We start from the raw sequence: 18,960 nt of genomic DNA, 5'->3' as shown, positions 1-18,960 counted from the left end.
ATACTCATTCATATATATATATTTTTTTAATTGTTTACTAAACTATCAATCTTATTACCTTATAGCAGTGTTCATCAAAGTGCAGCCAGTCCTATGCAGGAGCACTTTATGTGGGACCATATGCATGAGACTCACTCAGGAGATTTGTTAAAATTCAATTTCCTGGGCCACCCTCCCAGATTTTGTGATTCTGGATTCAGTAAGTTTGGGTGGGGCCCAGGAACCTTCATTTTTAACAATCTCCCGAGCCATCTTTACCCGCTAAAGTTGGAAAGCAACTGCCTATGTTTCGTTTGTACACATGTTCCGTGTACTTCTGTAATACTAACTCAGGTCTGTGAAATGAGTTGAGAATATGGGAAAGAATGAAAAACCTGACCTGTTCTATGCAACCTGGCCTTTTAGGGCCAGGCTTGGGTGGAAATTTTGAAGAAAGATGTCCCCTCCTGGGCTCCATCTTTATGTAAGCCACTTGGAAGACAATCTCACTTCTGGGTGGACTTCATCTGCACATCTCTATGGGCTCTGGCTGCTCTCTTCTCTCCTGCCAGGTGAGCTGACTTACCAGGCTCAGTCCCCAGATGAAGGTGCCCTGGTCACTGCTGCCAGGAACTTTGGCTTTGTGTTCCGTTCCCGCACGTCTGAGACAATCATGGTAGTCGAAATGGGGGAAACCAGAATCTACCAACTACTGGCTATTTTGGACTTCAACAGTGTGCGCAAGAGGATGTCTGTTATTGGTGGGTGCCCCTCCTAGTCGGCCCTCTCCCCTTATTTGTCTTTCATATACATTCACACGTTGACTTTCCCCTCTATCTACACACAAATGTTTTCTCCTGCCCACATGCCATTTCACAGGCACTCTGCCTCAAATACAAATACATAGCCATTCCCACTTTCTCTCTCATAATCCTTTATATTTTCTCATATACACATATGTGAGCTTATTTGTGCTAGGGCCCTTATTTAGTGATCCTGGGTAGTAGCTTGTCAGAACCCTCAAAGCCAAAATAAGAACAGAGAATAAACCCATAAAGCCTGAACTTGGAATAAGAAATGGGGGCAGACAATATAGAGGAAATTAATATTATCTTGCTCTCAGTTAGTTTGGGCCTCAGGCTGAAGAGGAAGAAAGTCATTTTTCATCCTTGGTCCTTATTAGGTGTGGGCCTTGGTCTGGAACTTGGACTTGAGAAGCTAAATGTGATTCTGTATCAGAGTCTTCCATAGGTGCTACTGAACCCATGGAAAAACTGGTTCCAAAAGGTCCTCTCTCATTCTCACCAGCCCTCACCACATCACTCATCCTGTGTGACCACTCATTGAGTGCTTAGCCCCCAAAGGTGTCAGAAACAAATGTCATGGGAACAGCCTCCTGCCATCTCTCAGTGGCCCAGACAAGTTCTTGTAATAATGGCCCTATATGGTTACTTTGCTTAATTTGCTTATCCTTAGTGAGGACACCTGAAGATCGCGTAATGTTATTCTGCAAGGGTGCAGACACGATCCTCTGTCACCTACTTCATCCATCCTGTAGATCCCTCAGAGACGTGACCATGGAACATTTAGATGTAAGTGTTTAGGTTGCAGGGGAGGGAAGCTGTGGATGGATCTGTGTATCTGGATGTGTGTCCATATATATGTCGCCATGTCAGTGTGTTTCAGTATGGGGTACATTGGTGTCTGTGTCTCTTTAATTGATAGAAGAATAAAAACTACCTCATTCTGTGGGATTCTCACTGACCACATTGGCACCTTCTGTGTGAAGGAGTTGGGTGGCCCAGGATCCCAGGGGCATGAAGAGGATTGTGTTGTCGGAACACTTACCACAGTCAGAACAGTTCATTCTATGATTCCTGGCTCGGGAGGTCCTGTGGTCACATCTAGAATTTGCTTTGCTTCAGAATAGGGCCTGCTGGACTTACCTGGTGGCACAGTGGTTAAGAATCCACCTGCCGGGGCTTCCCTGGTGGCGCAGTGGTTGAGAATCTGCCTGCTAATGCAGGGGACACGGGTTCGAGCCCTGGTCTGGGAGGATCCCACATGCCGCGGAGCAACTGGGCCCGTGAGCCACAACTACTGAGCCTGTGCATCTGGAGCCTGTGCTCCGCAACAAGAGAGGCCGCGATAGTGAGAGGCCCGCGCACCGCAATGAAGAGTGGCCCCCGCTTGCCACAACTGGAGAAAGCCCTCTCACAGAAACGAAGACCCAACACAGCAAAAATAAAGTAATTAATTAATAAACTCCTACCCCCAACATCTTCTTAAAAAAAGAAAAAAAAAAGAATCCACCTGCCAATGCAGGGAACACGGGTTCAAGCCCTGGTCCAGGAGGATCCCACATGCCGTGGAGCAACTAAGCCCGTGCACCACAACTACTGACCCTGCGTTCTAGAGCCCACGAGCCACAACTACGGAGCACGCATGCCACAACTACTGAAGCCTGCACACCCTAGAGCCCGTGCTCTGCAACAAGAGAAGCCACCGCAATGAGAAGCCCGCACACCGCAACCAAGAGTAGCCCCCGCTCGCCGCTACTAGAGAAAGCACGCGTGCAGCAATGAAGACCCAACGCAGTCAAAAATTAATTAATTAATTAAAAGAATAGGGCCTGCTGGTATGGGAGGCCCCACCCCACCAGCCATGATGGGAAAAGACTGCTTTTAGGGTATGGAGCAGAAGGCACCAGGCCTGGGCTATGTAGAGGACTGTTTGACACCGTCCTATGTTATTTACAGGATTAGAATCCCCATGGGTACCTACCTACACCACCCCACTTCCACCCTCTGGGACTTGAGATATATCAGAAAGAGAGATTGGCTTCAGTCTGCTGACATTAGAAGGGAAAACCAGATTCATGTTCGCTGGGGTTTCTACCCTTAAACCTGGATATATAAAGGGTTGGGGGAATAGGACAGGGGATGTGATGGGGAAGGGGCAGATCAGAAAAATATTTTAAAGAAGAAATAGGTTGGAGGAAGTGCTATTTTATTAGGGCCGTTTTGGCTTGGCCCCACGTTAACTCATAGAAGTCAGAGAGCAAATGGCCAAAAGGCACATGTAAAGATGTTCAGTGTCAGCCATAAGGGAAAAGCAAATCAAAAATCACAAGACACTACTTCACACCAGTAGGGTAGTTAAAATCGAAAAGATGACCAGACAATAATGAGCACTGCCAAGGATATAGAGAAATTGTAACCTTCATACATTGCTGACAGGAATGTAAAATGATGCAACCATTTTGTAAAACAGTCTGGCATTTCCTGAAAAAGTTAAGCATAGAGTTGTCATATGACCCAGCAATTCCACTCCTAGGTATATTCCCAAGAGAAATGAACATTTATATTCACACAAAAACGTGTACACTAATATTTATAGCAGCATTAGTCATAATAGCACAAAAGTAGAAACAACCCAGATCCCCATCAATGGATGAATGGATAAATAAAATATGATAAATCTGTACAGTGAATATTATTCAGTCACAAAAGGGAATGACATACTTATAAATGCTACAATGTGGATAAACCTTAAAAACATTATGCTAAGAGAAAGAAGCCAGTCACAAAAGGCCAATATTTTACGATTTCATTTATATGACATGTCCAGAATAGGCAAATCCATAGAACAGAAAGTAGATTAGTGGTTACCAGGGGCTAGAAGAAAACGGAATGGAAATGACTGCTGACGGGTACAGGGTTTCTTCGGAGGTGATGAAAATGTTTGGGAATAAGATAATAGTGATGGTTGCACAACTTTATGAATATATATATATTTAAAAACCACTTAATTGTATACTTTAAAAGGGTGGATTTTATGGTACATACATTGTATCTCAAGTTTTTGAAAAAGTCATTGAAGCGTCCCACATAGGACAACTCTTATGTCTTATACTGGTTTCCTGAGGCCACAGTTTTGCTTTTTTGGTGTGTGTGTGTGTGTGTGTGTGTGTGTGTGTGTGTGTGTGTGTGTGTGTGTGTGTGTGTTTTATGGGCTACTCTGAAAACTTGTCTTTTAACCTTCCAGAACTCATGAATTAGGGTATCTTCTCAATGAGCATATATTCCACAGACTGACTTCAAAGAGGGGTCATAAAACTATTTCAGATCTTTTGACCTGCTTCCAACCTTAACAGATACCCATAGTAGAGCCTAAAACACTACAATCTATTAACTACTGAGGATACACCTATAATAGTCAAGTTCCAGAAACCCACTCATGCAGAAGCACAGCTCCAAGCCCTCTAAGACAGGAATCCAGCAAACAGGTCACACAAAAACAAGCAGCAGTCATAATTTGGCCCCAGGGCCCCAGTTTTCCCACCACAAGAGAAAAAAAAAACATACTAGTAAGGGATAAGTAAAAAATAATGTTAACACAGGCTGCTAAAGTATTCGTTGAATGGATTAGGAATCTGTCAGTGTATTGTTAAGCTTGCCAAGTCCTCTTATCAGTATCATGCAAAATCAGTTTCTGCCATATCTCTTCCTTCTTTTTTTTTTTAAATGGCTGATGTTGGGGCTTCCCTGGTGGCGCAGTGGTTGAGAATCTGCCTGCCAATGCAGGGGACACGGGTTCAAGCCCTGGTCTGGGAAGATCCCACATGCCGCGGAGCAACTGGGCCCGTGAACCATAACTACTGAGCCTGCGCGTCTGGAGCCTGTGCTCCGCAACAAGAGGCCGCGATAAGGAGAGGCCTGCGCACCACGATGAAGAGTGGCCCCTGTTCACTGCAATTAGAGAAAGCCCTCACACAGAAATGAAGACCCAACACAGCCAAAAATAAAATAAATAAATTTATAAAATGGCTGATGTATATTTTAAATTGCTGAATATATATATATATATTTATTTATTTATTTATTGAGGTAAAATTGGTAGATGACATTATATAAGTTTCAGGGGTACACCATTATAATTTGATTTTTGTATTCAATTCAAAGTGATCACCACTTTGTCTAGTTATCACCCATCACCATACAATTGACCCCCTTCACCTATTTCACCCACCCCCCCAACCCCTTTCTCCTCTAGTAACCACCAATCTGTTCTCTGTATCTATGAGTTTGTGTTTTGTTTGTTCATTTGTTTGTTTTTTAGATTCCACATATAAGTGAAATCGTTTGGTGTTTTGTCTTTCTTTATCTGATTTATTTCACATAGCGTAATACCCTCAAGGTCCATCCATCTCGTCACAAATGGCAAGATTTCTACTTTTGTGGCTGTGTAGTATTCCATTCATCAATGGACATTTAGGTTGTTTCCATATCTTGGCTGTTGTAAATAATGCTGCAGTGAACACAGGGGTGCATGTATCTTTTTGAATTAGTGATTTCATATTCTTTGGATAAATACCCAGAAGTGGAATAGCTGGATCTGGATCATATGGTGATTCTATTTTTAATTATCAAAAAGACAAATAACAAAGGTTGGAGAGGATGTGGAGAAAAGGGAACCCTCATACACTGTTGGTGGGAATATAAACTGGTAAAACCACTATGGAAAACAGTATGGAGATATTTCCTTCCTAAGAAGTCTCTTGAGATCTTCTCTCAGCCTTCTTTTTTATAGCTTCACCTGCCAACAGTACAGAGGTTTAAGAGATAGCATTCTCTGCAGATACTGCCTTATATTAATTTTACCTGACAGCTAACATGAAGTACTCAGGAGTTACACAGAGAACTAAGAACAAAATATCAAGATGATAAATTCTGTTTCTCTTTGCTCTTATAATGCCAAAGTGAATTATTTTGAAGCTCACTATTAAGTTATTATGGGGACTTCCCTAGCAGTCCAGTGGTTAAGACTTCACCTTCACTGCAGAGGGCACGTGTTTGATCCCTGGCCGGGGAGCTAAGAAGATCCCATGTGCCGCGCACAGTGCAGCATCTAAAAAAAAAACAAAAAAACAAAACAGTGATTATGTAGAATTGTTATTCAATTCTCAACACACAAAATCTGCTTCTAACCCTCCTTCAGTTAAATATGAATTGTGCCCTAAACTACCCACACTCTCACCTAGCTTTCCTTATAACCAAGAGTATACTTCCGTAAGATAGTTAGCTATGCGTGGTTAGGATATATTGGTGGCCAAAGAGCAAAAGATGCTGACTCACCCAGAGAGCATTTCAGCAGTGGCCTCATTAACACTACTGGCAATGACTAATTAACTGAGCCACCCAGCTGTAGACAAATACACAAATTTGCTATTTGAGATGCCCATTGAATACTTGATGAACGAAGGCAGGGAGAGATGAAAATAAATAAATGTAAGCCTGTAAAAAAACAGTAACACCCTTGATTATTTGTTATAAGAATTCCTTTGTACTTTTTTTTTTTTTTTTTGCGGTACGCGGGCCTCTCACTGCTGTGGCCTCTCCCATGGCGGAGCACAGGCTCCGGACGCGCAGGCTCAGCGGCCATGGCTCACGGGCCCAGCCGCTCCGCGGCACGTGGGATCTTCCCAGACCGGGGCACGAACCCGTGTCCCCTGCATCGGCAGGCGGACTCCCAACCACTGCGCCACCAGGGAAGCCCCCTTTGTACTTTATTACTCTCTTCTTTCTCATCTTATAGACATCATTATCTTCTCTTTAGAGGGTGAATTATTATCCCAATTTTACAAGAAATAAATCTAGAAGGCGTCATTCTTTACGAGGGTCGCACAGCAAATTACCTAACAACAGGTGGAAGTTAGAATCTGCTGTCTCCCAGATGTACTCTCAGCCTTTATCCCCAGCTATGCTGGCACCATCCTTAGGACGTTTGACTGAGAAAACTGAACAGGTGCTTTCTGGTTAGGCTAGGTACTAGCCCTGTGATATTAACCAATAAACCCTATCTTGCAGGCAGATGGAGCCTGTGGGGTTACTCTGTCATTCCTTAACTCAGCCCTAACCCAGCCCAAGTGCACACATGTCTTCCAGGATTTTGCCAGTGATGGCCTTCGCACCCTCATGGTGGCCTACCGAGAACTGGACAATGCATTCTTCCAGGACTGGAGCAGGAAGCACAGTGAAGCCTATCTGTCTTTGGAGAATCGGGAAGATAAAATATCAATGGTCTGTGAAGAGATCGAAAAAGACCTGATGGTTAGTGTGAGGAAGCCAGGGACAGATTGGAGGCAGGATTGGGGGCGGGGGAGCAGTCGGGAGACTGAGCAAGGGCTCTGAGAATGGGTTCCAGCAAATCATAGGTTCAGGCTCTCTGGATACTAGATACTGGAATCCAAGCTGATTCAGGATATCTTGGATCTTTGAAATCCATAAATAAGGAAAGAATGTACTTGTAAATTTCATCTTTCTGGTAGTGTTTCTTATCCCAAAGCTGTCCACAGAAGCTAAGAAATCTGGAAGAAATCAGGGTCTGAATAATGTACAAATTAGATGATCCAGAACTAATTGATGGAATAATCAAGACAATAATGTCCACTCATTCATTCAACATATTTATTAAGTGCCTCCTATGTGCCAGGTACTGTTTTAAGCCCTGAGCATGTAGTAGTAGGCAAAACAGACAAAAAAGTAATATATATACAGTATGTTAGGTGATGACAGTTCTATGGAAGAAAATAAAGCCAGGAAGAAAGGTAGGGAGTATCAGCATATGTGTGTGTATTGTAGAGGGTAGAGTATAATTGCTATTTTAAATAGGGTGCTTAGTCTTCACTATGAAGGAGACATCTGAGCAGAGACCTGAAGAAGGTAGCAAACCAAGCAGATCTCCGGGGAATCAGTTTTCCAGAAAGAAGGAACAGCAAGAACAAGGACCCTGAAATAGGAGCAGACCTAATTTGTTAGTAGAACAGTAAGGCAGCTCATGTGGCTGGTACAGTGTAAGTGAGGAGGAGACAATAAAAGGACATGAAACAGAGAAGCAGTAAGGGGTCTTGACAGGCCCGTATAAAGACTTATAGTGAGCCATGGAAAACAGTTGAAGAGTTCAACCAGAGAAGTGATGTGATAGCTTTTAAAATGATCAGTCTGGCTGCCATGTTGAGATTATACTGTAGGGGAGCAAATGCAGACCCAGGGAGACCATTTAGAAAGTAGTTGCTTTTCCGGTTTGCGAGACAGAAATAGAGACACAGACGTAGAGAACAAACATATGGACACCAAGCAGGGGAAGGGGGGGTGGAATGAACTGGGAGATTGGGATTGACCTATTTACACTAATATGAATAAAATTGATAACTAATGAGAATCTGCTGTATAGCACAGGGAACTCCACTTAGCTGTACAGTAGAAACTAGCACAACATTGTAAAACAACTATACCCCAATAAAAAAGGAAAGAAAGAAAGTAGTTGTAATAGTACAGGTGAGAAATGATAATGGCTTGGACCAGATAGAAGCAGTGGAAGTGGTGAGAAATGGTCAAATTCTGTACACTTTTAAAAGTAGCACAAACAGAATTTGCTGATGGTTTAGATTATAGAATATGATAAAAGAAGTTAAAGATGACCCCAAGATTTTTGACCAGATTGATACAGGCTCTGCTATAAAAAGAGAAATTGCTGATACCAAATGGGAAAATTTAGAGATCCCAAAGGTCACAAATCTCCTTCCATAGTCAGTTCTGTGGTTAGTATTTCTAGTCTGTCCTTTTAGAGGCCTCGCAGAAATCAGGCAGTAGTTTGTCCAGCTGTCAGTTCCTCAGACCCAGTGCCGGTGCCCATCCCTGTGTTCAGTCGGTACTATTAGGGTATCACTGAGAGACGGCATGGTGTTGGACCAACATACTTTCAATGTAGTGTGGGAAAGGCCTTGAAAAGCTTAGAGGCCCTCAGTAGGTACAAACAAATGAAGTTCACCCAAGCCCTTTTAGAGTTGAAAGAAAAACTGGAGTTGGATTTGGGGATCCCTTGTCTGGGACCCACTGCTTTTGGAGACCAAAGCCAGGAAACGTGCTGTGAAGCAAGGGAGAAGTGAGAGTGTGTTGAGAAACAGAGGATTTAGAGGTGGCACAAAGCTTCATGTACGACTTGGGCAAGTCTTTTCCCCCTTTGGTTCCTTATATTCTATGTTTCTAAATGTGATTTCAGTGTGTGGTTGTAAAGCTGTCTGTTGAGGGGCAGAGTGTAGTGAGTTTTATACCATTGGGGTCCTCGCGCCAGGACACAGCCAGCTTGCTAAAGAGGATGCTGAGGTGCCAGTCGAGTTGTTGGGTACCACTAAATGCAGTGAGCCTCTTCCTTTGCCTCACTCACTGATATTTCTGTTCAAAGCTGTTAGGGGCCACAGCCATAGATGACAAGCTGCAGGATGGAGTACCCGAGACGATTATCACCCTGAACAAAGCCAAAATTAAAATCTGGGTTTTAACTGGAGATAAGCAAGGTAAAGGGGAGCTCCTTGCCTGACCAATTCTCTTCTCTGTCCACCTTAGCCATTTCTTCTTTTTCTTTTTCATTTCCTTTTTTTCTTAGCCATTTATTTGACAAATACCTTATAACTCAGGTCAAGCCCTTAGAGGACACCTTCACTCCCAGTCTTGCATATAATTTGCTAAGCATATATAGTACTTTATGCCAGATACTGTATTAGGCATGGAGAACACAGAGATGAATCAGTCAGACATGGCCTCTGTCATCCAGGAACTCACAAGCTAAAAACTTTCAGGGTTGTCTTTGACTATACCCTCTCTGTTGTCCCAAAGATTTACTCTCTTACCATGTTCCACTAATTCTTCTGAAAATCCTCTTAACTATGCCACCACCCTAGTTTAGCCTTTGTCCCCTGTTGGCTGTACTTCTGCAGAAACTTCTGAACTGATCTGTCTCTTGACCTTATTAATTTCAATATAGCCTATGTACAACCATCAGTTTAACCTTCCTAAAATACTGCTTTTGTGATGTTACTCCTCTACTCAAGTACCTACAGCAACTTCACATGGTAAAGTCGGACTCCACTGTCTGGACTTCAAGACCTTGATAATCTGTTGCTACCTACACATCCTTATCTCCATCATAATGTGACCATATCTTCATTATGTCCCGAACCAATTCCTATTCTATGCCCTCTGTTTGGATTGTTTCCCCATTTGAAATTCTTTTTCCCCCTAAACAAATCTTACTCATCCTTTAAGGCCTTGCTATAAGAAACTTTCTAAGACAATTGCAATCTCTTCTCTGAATTTTGATACTACTTGTAGCCAAGGTTCAGGACTTAATTAAAAAAAATTGTTTTCCTTAGTATGACTTTATTCCAAATTCAAGATTTCTTGATGTAAAGGAAAGACTACAACCTAAATATATCTCAGTCCCCCATAAAATCTAGCATAGAAACAGGCACAGTGCTGTTCAAGGAAATGTACCCAGATTGCCAGAAGTGAATACAGACAGGAATTGCTTTAAGAAATAAGGGAAGGCTTTGTAGAGAAAGCTAAGCCAGAATGATCCTAGTTATTGATAAATAACTTGCAAGTCTGTACCAGGTAGACATTTTCCTCTGGATGTTTGAATATAGTCTCCACTGGCTCACGAAAAACACACTTTGACTGCATCCATGGCAAATATGGACATATGGGCTCTGCAGGCCACTGTTTAGTGCCTTTGTACCTGTATACTGTAAAGACCCTGTTCCAGCCAAAATGCGACCTGTGTTCCCCCTTGCCCTGCAGAGACTGCTGTGAACATTGCCTATGCCTGTAACATATTTGAGGATGAAATGGATGGGATGTTTATCGTGGAAGGCAAGGATGATGAGACTGTTCGGCAAGAACTCAGGTACGATGGGAGAGCTGCCACAGCCTGTCCCGGGAACCAAGATTTCCCACCCATCACTTCACCCAGTATGGCTCCTACAGTACCAGAAGGAACAGAGAAGAAATGGGGGAGGGAAAAACAAAAAAACCTAAAATATTCGAGAGAATTTTGTGAAGAAGCATTAGGGCTCAAGGAGTTGGAGTGTGGAGGTGGAGAAGTGTTGTATGTAGATGGTCTGGGACCTAAGGCAGTGGCAGGTCTCAGAAAGCAGTTGAGTATGAGGCCCTGGGAGGTGCTCTGCAGAGGACACATTTTCCTTCCTAAGCTCTGGGGCTTCAGATCAGACACTAACCATTACTCTTGGCTTTCAGGTCAGCAAGGGAAAAGATGAAACCTGAGTCTCTACTGGAATCCGACCCGGTAAACAGTTACCTCACCACAAATCCCCGAATGCCCTTCAAAATACCCGAGGAGATGCCCAATGGCAACTACGGCTTGATCATCAATGGCTACAGTCTGGTGGGCAACACAGACCTACAACTCTGTTCTCTTCTTCCAAGGAATTTTTTCCTAGGTCCAACCCACTTCAGGGAAATTTCAAGATCCTTTTGCTATTCCATGAGTTACCCTATTCCCTCTTCCTTCAGGTACCCTTGCCTGTCAGACACCTTTCCCCAGCCTTCTCTAGGCAGGAATAACGAGGAAAGAGAAGCCAAGGGCATAGTCCTTTCTTATCCAAATTCTTCACTACTGATGTGGCCCATCACATAGGGGAAGGGGGGAAGTGAGCAGAACCAGGTCCTCCAAAAAATCACTTGGCCTTATAACCCAGTCAATTGATTTGACCCAGTGAGAGACCCTCACTGGTTTTCCACTGGAGGCTGGGTCAGGATGCCTAGAACTGACTTGCGGGCTTGGCTGCCCTTGGGAGTGGAGCACCTGGGGAGAAGCTCTGCCTGACAGGGGAGTATGGAGGGGAAGGAGAGGGCCTAGGAAGGTTCTGTCCCAAGAGTCTTGGGGCAGCCTGGAATGTGGGTGTGTCCTGGTGCTGCAGGCCCACGCTCTAGAAGGGAACCTGGAGTTGGAACTGCTGCGAACGGCGTGCATGTGCAAGGGAGTGATCTGCTGCCGGATGACACCCCTTCAGAAGGCCCAGGTGGTAGAGCTGGTGAAGAGGTACAAGAAGGTGGTGACACTGGCCATCGGGGATGGGGCCAATGACGTCAGCATGATCAAAGGCATGTGAGGGATGGAGGGGCTGTAGTGCCTAGCCACGGGCTTGCTCTTCCCTTCTTCCATGGGCAAAACTGATCTGGGTGGCACTGTGTTGCTGGCTCACTCTCCTGCATATCATATGTATTGTACATTTATAGTGTTTTGCAGCTTCATTCGTGTTCCTCTACACCTCAGTTCCCACTTGTTTACACATCATTACACCAGCCCACATCCACAGTCATGCACACACATTCAGATTCATGTATGTTAACACTCACACACACTCAGATACCCATGGCTCCAATAAGAACACGTGTGCATATTCACAGAACAACAGGCTGTGCAACTACAACGCCATCTTTCTGAGATGGCATCAAAGCCCACAGAAAGGACCCCTGGGCGGGAGTCGTGGTCTGTTCCTTTTTTGAAGGCTGTAGGGGTGAGCAATGTTAGACAGACTACAGGGCTGCCCAACCAGGGAATTAGCTGTGCAGCCTGAGGCAGGGATCTTTTCCTCTCTGAGGCAATATTCCCAAGAGCTTGCCCTGACTCCCCTGGCTGGAGAAGAACAGCAAACTTACTGATGCTTCGGACCAACAGAAGCAAATGGCTGAAACTGGTGCTAATTTCAGCTGAATGTTGTTAGCCTCCAGCAACTTGTGGTTCTGTGAGATATGGATAACATCTAGGGGTCCTCTAGTCCAACCTCTCCCCGTACTGGAAACACTAGCAGATATTCCAGCCTCGGCTTCAATACTAGGAAGTGTTCTTGCTCTTTTCCCCACTTTCTAGAACTTCATTGGCTTTTAGAGCCTTAGAGGTTTCAGTTATTCTGTTAAGCAATGTAATAGGTATATACCAGAAGATCAAAGAATTTGGCCTATATTACAACAGACTGATTAAAACTTTTAGAAACTTAAGTCTTACCTTCCATCAAGCATAATCCTTGCTTTATCCAGAAAAAGTCACCTTAAGCTTCCTGAAGAACTCGTTTCTTACTAACAAAGTATGTACATCACGTATTCCTCCCAACAGTTGGATTTTGGCTCCTTAGGTAAACTTAGGTAATTAAAAACTATGTTAGGTTGACATTCATCCTGCGTCTTTAATTGATTTAAGTGACTTCGAGAGATAACAAGAAATTTTTACCTCAGCATCTGGGCAGTAGGGAAGAGCCCAGATGGCTATAGTAGGTGCAAAACCATCAAGGACAGTTTTCTAGTACTAGCTGTACGTGGCGTTCTTGAGTGGCAGCATCCGAAACAAAGGGCAGATGAAGGAGTTGTTGTCTGACTTGTGGGGGAGGGGCAATCCACTAAGGAGAAAAGACTCCATAAGTGAGTGCCACCTTGAGCTGGGCCCACCAGTGTTTTTCAAATGTAAAATAAGGGGCTTATGCAACATGATCTCAGCCTTCCTTTTACACTTCCCGGCACTTCCCAGGCCGGGAGCCCAGAAGACAAGCTCTGTGGCTGAGAAGTTTCTGGGGTTTCTTTGCAGCTGCCCACATTGGAGTCGGCATCAATGGCCAGGAGGGAATGCAGGCCATGCTCAACAGTGACTACGCCTTCTCCCAGTTCCGCTATCTTCAGCGTCTACTCTTGGTCCACGGCCGCTGGTCCTATAATCGCATGTGCAAGTTTCTCAGCTACTTCTTTTACAAAAACTTTGCCTTCACTCTGGTGCACTTCTGGTATGCCTTCTACAGCGGGTTCTCTGCACAGGTAGGAAGTCAAGTGGCATTCCCCACTCTCGTCAACTGGGTCTTTTCTAATCGCCCCCCACTTCAACCAGTTCAAACCCCTTTTCTCCTCTAGAGACGTGTGTATGACGTGCTGTCATCTATCCATTAAACTCCTCACCCATGATGATCCCATCTCCTAACCCGACACTTAACCTTAGATTTCTAAACACTAACTTTTCTGTCCTGGCTCTGACTTGGCCTTGACTCCTACCAACAGAACTCTCCCTTGAGATATTTTCATCTTTTCCATGACACAGAGACCTAGAATTTCCAAACGTATGTAATGGGGGTGGGGGTGAGATTCGTGGATCTGGGAGGGTTTTTAGGGTCCAGAGTAATCTTTATGGAACAGGCTAAGTCTCAAGGGGCCTTTGGGTCTTGCCAGACAGACTAGTTCTGGCATTTACCTGTAGCCATACTTGGAAACACAGCTTCCCTTTACTTCTCCTTCCTCACCCAGACATACCACACTGCCAAACACACCCTATCTTTCCTCTAATGAATATGAAGCCTCCCCCACAAGTGGGGAGAGGTGACACTTGGATGTTGATGTTCTACGAGAAGTCCCTTTTCCTATGAGAAGTTTTTCAGGAGTCTCTCAAGGATTCCCAAAGAGAAACAACCTCAGGAATGATTATCTTGGGAGATCCCTACTACCTTTGTTACCTTGGGCTCCAGGGGAAACAGACCAGTCAGCAGACAATAGTAGGCTTGTCTACCCCTAGTGTCTAACAAAGCCAGCCTGGTTTGTGGGAGGTGTATGTGTATGTATGTGTTACTGCTGACCTCTTGTGGTTAGTAAAGAAAGGAGCCCTCTCTAGGCCCAGAATGAAGCACCCAGCTGGGGAAGGGTCATCGGGTCTGTTCTGCTTGCCAGTGTTAGAAAATGTCCAGGGTTATAGAAACTACTGAATGCCATAAGCAGATAAAGAACCCAGAGGCTTACATGCCTGGGAGTGCAGGGCTACACCTAGCATTCCCTAGCAGCCACTCTGGGTCCTTTCTGTGTAGGGAGGAGCAGTACAGGTCATGGTGGGGTTGGTCTAAATCAGCCTTGTCAGGTTGGCCACAAACAAGTTTGATGTGGACTTACCCCAGCCTGGGACCCAGGGACCAAACAGAGTCTGGGGTCAGCCTTCTCAGTCAGATTTCGGAAATCCAAATCCTGCTCTAGGTTGGTATGGTGATGGGTAGGTGGAGGGCAGAAGGGCTTCTCTTGGACCTGGGAGGTGGAGCTGAGACTTTGGAGAAGAGAAGAGTCTAAGAAATCTCCTTGGTATTCTTCCAGACAGTTTATGATACCTGGTTTATCACTTTCTACAACCTGGTCTACACCTCCCTCCCTGTCCTGGGCTTGAGTCTGTTTGACCAGGTAAGATCAGCAGCAAGCCTGTTAGGGCTGAAGCCCCTGGGCCCTTGAAGAGTATTCCCAGGAGTGAGGAGGACAGCAATAGCCAAGCTCTACAAAGTCAAATGTAAATGGAATAATTTACAGAGCAAGGGAGGGAGCTGATCACCTACAGAGGTATCATTGGATAAAGTAAAGAATCCTCTGCCACAGAGAATAAACATCAGTTGTAGAAATCCAGGTTTTCCTGTGTGAATTTTATCTTTGTAGAGAGAAACACAGAAATTGTGCTGCAGAGTAAATCGAGTGTGTAAAAAAGTGAAAGGAAATAGAGTTATTGGTGCAGGACTAGGTAAAGCAAGGGGCTTCAAGAAAGGAGCGACCCATAGAGAGATAATGAGATAAGCCAATTCAGGGAGGCCTAGGTGGGAATCCTGAAGGCCAAACATGGGAGTATGGGTATATGATGCCTTGAATCATAGGGAGTCAGCCTAGGGGATACCATTTAGCCCTCTCAGAAATTCCCTGGGCATTGAGGGTCCTGGTGCCCTACCTCTCCCTCCTCTTCTACCCAATCTCCAGTCCTAGGCACATGGAATAGAAAAGGGGCCTCCAAAGAGAAATAAGGTAGCTGAAAGAAGACATCATGGGATCATGGTTTCTGGTCTCCATCGGGGTAGGAAGGGAAATTCTCCGTAAAGTAGCTGACAGCCTCAGAGCAACAAGGGGGGTGAGTTATGTCATTCAACAGTCCTATCCAGCTTCAATGGTCTAACTCTAGGGATCCACAACATCTCAAAACAAGCCTCCAGCTTTGTTATCCAAAGTTTTGGATTTAGCAGATAAAGATGATCCAATGTCATCCACGCAGAGAATTCCCTCACCTGAATTCCCAGTAGCTATGGGAATGGGAGCAGCATCACAGAACACAGATACCTCTAAGGGACTAACTTGTCTCCATTGGCTTCCCACTTTCTTCCAACTGGCTTTTGACACAAAGGATATTCAACTAAAGGAACACTTAAAACTGGGGACTCATGTCCCAATTGCCTTCCCCATCCCAAGCTCCAGTCCTCCCTTCAGCTATTCCCAATCCTAATTGCCCCCTTTCTTAACTCCACATCTTGCCCTTCTAGCTTTCTTCCACCACGTATATCCTTGCCTGGAGAGTAGGACTTTAGGAAGGGTCTGTGGTCACTGCTCTGTTCTCTGGTTCCACTTCTCAAGTAATCCATGAGGAAACTCCTAGGCAGCCTAACAGCAGACTCAGTAAGGGGAGAAGCCTCTAGTCTGTTAGAAATGGGATCTTCTATGGAGAGACCCTGAGCCTTCCTTCTTACCCTCTGGTGCTTCCAGGATGTGAATGAAACATGGAGCCTACGTTTCCCAGAGCTGTATGAGCCAGGCCAGCACAACCTCTATTTCAACAAGAAGGAATTTGTGAAGTGTTTGATGCATGGGATCTACAGTTCCTTAGTGCTGTTCTTTATCCCTATGGGGACCGTTTACAATTCAGTGCGCAGTGATGGGAAGGAAATCTCCGACTACCAGTCCTTCTCCATGATAGTGCAGACCTCCTTGCTCTGCGTGGTCACAGTGCAGGTGTGGCCAGTGGTGGGGTAAGGGGATTGGGTGGGGAGCCTGTCTGGAAGAGAGGAAGGGAAGGAGGGAGGGAAGGTGGGAAGGGAGCATCCTCCTTTACAAAATTGGAGAAGGGAGGTGGCTGACAGGTCCCAGGTTGTAGACTAATGAACATAAGAGGGTGCTTTTCAGATTGCCCTGGAGACAACCTACTGGACAATGATAAGCCACATCTTCACCTGGGGTAGCCTGGGCTTCTACTTTTGCATCTTATTCTTCCTGTACAGTGATGGCTTGTGCCTAATGTTCCCCAACATCTTCCAGTTCCTAGGTAAGATTCTGCCCAGTCTGTGGCAAGGGGCTGGGGCTGGGGGTGGTAGTGTGAACCAAGTACATTTGTTTAATAAATGTTTACTGAGCAGCTATTACTATGTGTTAGGCTCTGTCATATATATATCATATATATATTATATATATACATATCATATATATATATATGATTATGACATGGTCTCAGCCCTAAAAGGACTCAAAATCTAGCTGGGTGAAATATTTTACCTCATTAGAGTCTCTAAGATATTTTTAAGCTTCTTACCTAATTTGGTCTCTACAAGCATCCTGTGAGACAGACAGGGCAAGGATTATTACACCATTTTAGAGACTGGAGGTTTTTAAAAAATAACTCAAATCTAGGTCTCCTGGTTCCCAGTCCAATGTCCTTTCTACTGTGGCATACTGCCTTCTTATCTCCCACATTAATTTCCCTCTCTCTCATCTCCACTGTGATGAGGACAAAATACAGACAGAGTCGACGTGTAGATGTAGCTGGCTTCTACCTCCTGTCAAGCCACTCATTTTTCCCTTCCAAAACCCTCTACCGCATTTTTGTGTCCAGGCCAATGCTCTAGGATTCCTATAACCTACCCCCACCTCTCCTGCCCTGCCCGGCCTTTAGAGGGAGACAAAGGCATGTGAATTCACAGTGACTTTGGCTGCACCAAGGACCTAACCTCAGTGCAATCCTTTCACATTTATATTATTTCTCAGGAGACTAACTGTCTCCAAATCAATAACTTCTTTCTTTGGACTGAAGAGATAGACCTAAGTTCTGGCTGACAGCCCCCTTCCTCTAGGCTCTGGTTCTGCCTTTCCCTTCTGGCTCATTGTTTACAGGTGTGGCCAGGAACACTCTGAACCTGCCGCAAATGTGGCTGGGTATTGTCCTCAGTGTGGTCCTCTGTATGTTGCCTGTGATTGGGTACCAATTTCTCAAACCACTACTCTGGCCCGTCAGTGTGGACAAGGTGAGTGGAACAGGGAATCTACCCAGATATAATTCATGACCCTCTTTGCCTTTGCTTCTGTGGATTAAAAACCCTGTCCCCCATGCTTTGGCTTTAGATTATTGACAGAATTCATCATTGCATGAGACATCCACTGCCACACCCAAGCCGGACCAAACGGAAACATGCAAGCTCTCAACGTTCTGCCTATGCGTTCTCCCACAAACAGGGCTTTGGGGCCCTCATCACTTCCGGCAAGACAATGAGGGCCAACATGTCCAAGAAAAACAGCTTTCCTTTTAAAAAGTAGAGGCCTTTACAGAAGCCCTAAAGGAGTCAGTCATTGCTCTTCCTCCCTTGTATTCACACAACTTAATAAGGAGAGATTAGAATCCCTGGAAACCAGCATAAACCTGTTCTTCCACTCTCACTCCAGGGGCTCAGCCTCTTCATTCCCTAGAAGGCTATGCCCAGGTAAGGCAAGGAAAGGTAAAGGGCCCCCAGACATCTGTCAGAGTTACAGCATTTCAAGAAAAAGCGATGTCAGGCCTCCCTCTACCAGCCCTTCCAAGTTTTAATCCATACAAGCAAATGTGGATATAATGGGTGAAGAGGGGGAATGTGGGGAAGGGAAAAGAAAATAGGACCTAAGAATCTTAGTTTGGGCCCTATTTCCCATACCCAGAGCAACCATATATTTTGCCAGGGCTCCCCACAAACATATTCACCCAGGTACCCTTCTCAGGTTTATCTGAGGGATTCAGGGCCTGGGTAGCAAAAGGAAGAGGCAGCTATGAAAAGTTGGTCATAAGAAGCTAAAGGAGAGTTTCTGGACCAAAGAAAGAATGGAGGTGGTTCCTGCCTTGATAGGACAGCTCAAGATTTTGCCACCTTCTCTTCTCTTTGACCCCTTTGACCCAAGAACTGATACCTTTTCAGGCCTCAGAACTGGGAGGGGGAGACTGCAGGGGATTTAAAAAAATCTTTTCTTGAGGGACATAAGCCATAATTGGTGAACATTTGTCTTCATTCCATAAAATTATTTTGAGAAGAAATTGTATGTACTTGGGAAATTGCTTCTAACA

General features: G+C 44.7%; 1 protein-coding gene across 1 annotated transcript in view; it reads left to right on the top strand.

Annotated features, from left to right (window-relative positions):
* Positions 1-18,960, top strand: part of LOC132427647 (phospholipid-transporting ATPase FetA-like) — a 71,663-nt gene extending 52,703 nt beyond the window's left edge. Inside the window, exons 16-28 of the mRNA XM_069540804.1 lie at positions 552-740; positions 1,456-1,571; positions 6,927-7,091; positions 9,226-9,337; positions 10,620-10,725; positions 11,076-11,223; positions 11,759-11,942; positions 13,420-13,643; positions 14,952-15,035; positions 16,368-16,613; positions 16,785-16,923; positions 17,766-17,896; positions 17,994-18,960. Coding sequence (XP_069396905.1) covers positions 552-740; positions 1,456-1,571; positions 6,927-7,091; positions 9,226-9,337; positions 10,620-10,725; positions 11,076-11,223; positions 11,759-11,942; positions 13,420-13,643; positions 14,952-15,035; positions 16,368-16,613; positions 16,785-16,923; positions 17,766-17,896; positions 17,994-18,185 — 2,036 coding nt within the window. The 3' untranslated portion in view covers positions 18,186-18,960. The remainder of the gene's footprint in view (positions 1-551; positions 741-1,455; positions 1,572-6,926; positions 7,092-9,225; positions 9,338-10,619; positions 10,726-11,075; positions 11,224-11,758; positions 11,943-13,419; positions 13,644-14,951; positions 15,036-16,367; positions 16,614-16,784; positions 16,924-17,765; positions 17,897-17,993) is intronic.

This window comes from Delphinus delphis, chromosome 6 (assembly GCF_949987515.2).
Source record: "Delphinus delphis chromosome 6, mDelDel1.2, whole genome shotgun sequence".
NCBI classification, from domain to species: Eukaryota; Metazoa; Chordata; class Mammalia; order Artiodactyla; family Delphinidae; genus Delphinus; species Delphinus delphis.
Note: the sequence above shows the minus strand (reverse complement) of the source record. Positions and strands in the feature narration are given on the sequence as shown.